General features: G+C 44.9%; 1 protein-coding gene across 1 annotated transcript; it reads left to right on the plus strand.

Annotated features, from left to right (window-relative positions):
- On the plus strand, positions 1 to 342 carry T310_9966 (uncharacterized protein; the record flags this gene model as incomplete). The annotated part of the gene is made up of 1 exon (XM_013467600.1): positions 1 to 342. A coding segment is annotated over one exon (342 nt), but the record flags the coding sequence as incomplete, so codon positions are not given.
- Between the last annotated feature and the right edge of the window lie 595 nt (positions 343 to 937).

Here is a 937-nt window from a genome sequence, read left to right on the forward strand (position 1 = left end):
TGGTTTCTACAGAAACGCGAGGTCGCACTATCGAAGATTCGTTCATTTGGAGTAATACACAAGGACGTGGCATGGCGCAACGTGCTGTGGAACGAGGAAACTAACAGCGCCATTATGATCGATTTCGAGGACGCTATTCTGACACTGACGCAGCAGTCTCGGAGTCGACATCCGAATGCTCAGAAGCCACAAAGTGGGAAATCTCTGCTAAGTCTGTATAGAGGTCCAAGCCGGCAGCCTCTGAATCAAGTATCTGGAAATCATTTCAACCGGAAGGGGAATCACAAGCCTGGGAATGACTCCGACGACGAGAAGTTGCTAGTCCCATCAGTGAGGCCTTGAATAGCACCCATAGGTTGCTGAATCCAACTCCCTGGAGCAGAATCTCTTCTACCTTACTTCTTTTTTGGTTAGTTTCTTCCAGAATTTTATTTGCAAGACCGCGCTGTAAACTATGGATTGTAATAATCTCATAGTTAACTACATTCCTCAGATCGATTACATAATAATACTGATGTCATCTCCCTGAGTTTAACAGGAAGCCCAATAGTGTTGTTAGTCATCGTCCTGCAAAATATTACATTAACGTGAGGCAATACATACAATGGAGGTGAAAGCCCAAGGCAATAGCTTTTAGTAGAGTCAGGAGAGGGTAGAGATTTGTGCTCAATGATTTAGTTGTATTGGGTGCCAAACTAACTTATCTAGGAATCTAGCTTACATAATCTATGACTAAGCGAGGTCGACCCAGGGCAGGTGGCACAGGAAGTCCATATGCTCCAACAGAAAATGTGTTGGAAAGGGGTGTATTGTGTGTTCATTGGTGGGTCCGGTGGACCCGACGTCTAACTAGTTAGTTAGAAAATGTGATACGTCTCAACCGAACAACTCCGCACCGAGTATGACCAAAACAAAGAACACCGCTCTGAAGCTACGA

The sequence above is a fragment of the Rasamsonia emersonii genome (assembly GCF_000968595.1).
Source record: "Rasamsonia emersonii CBS 393.64 chromosome Unknown ctg1118621762315, whole genome shotgun sequence".
NCBI lineage: Eukaryota > Fungi > Ascomycota > Eurotiomycetes > Eurotiales > Trichocomaceae > Rasamsonia > Rasamsonia emersonii.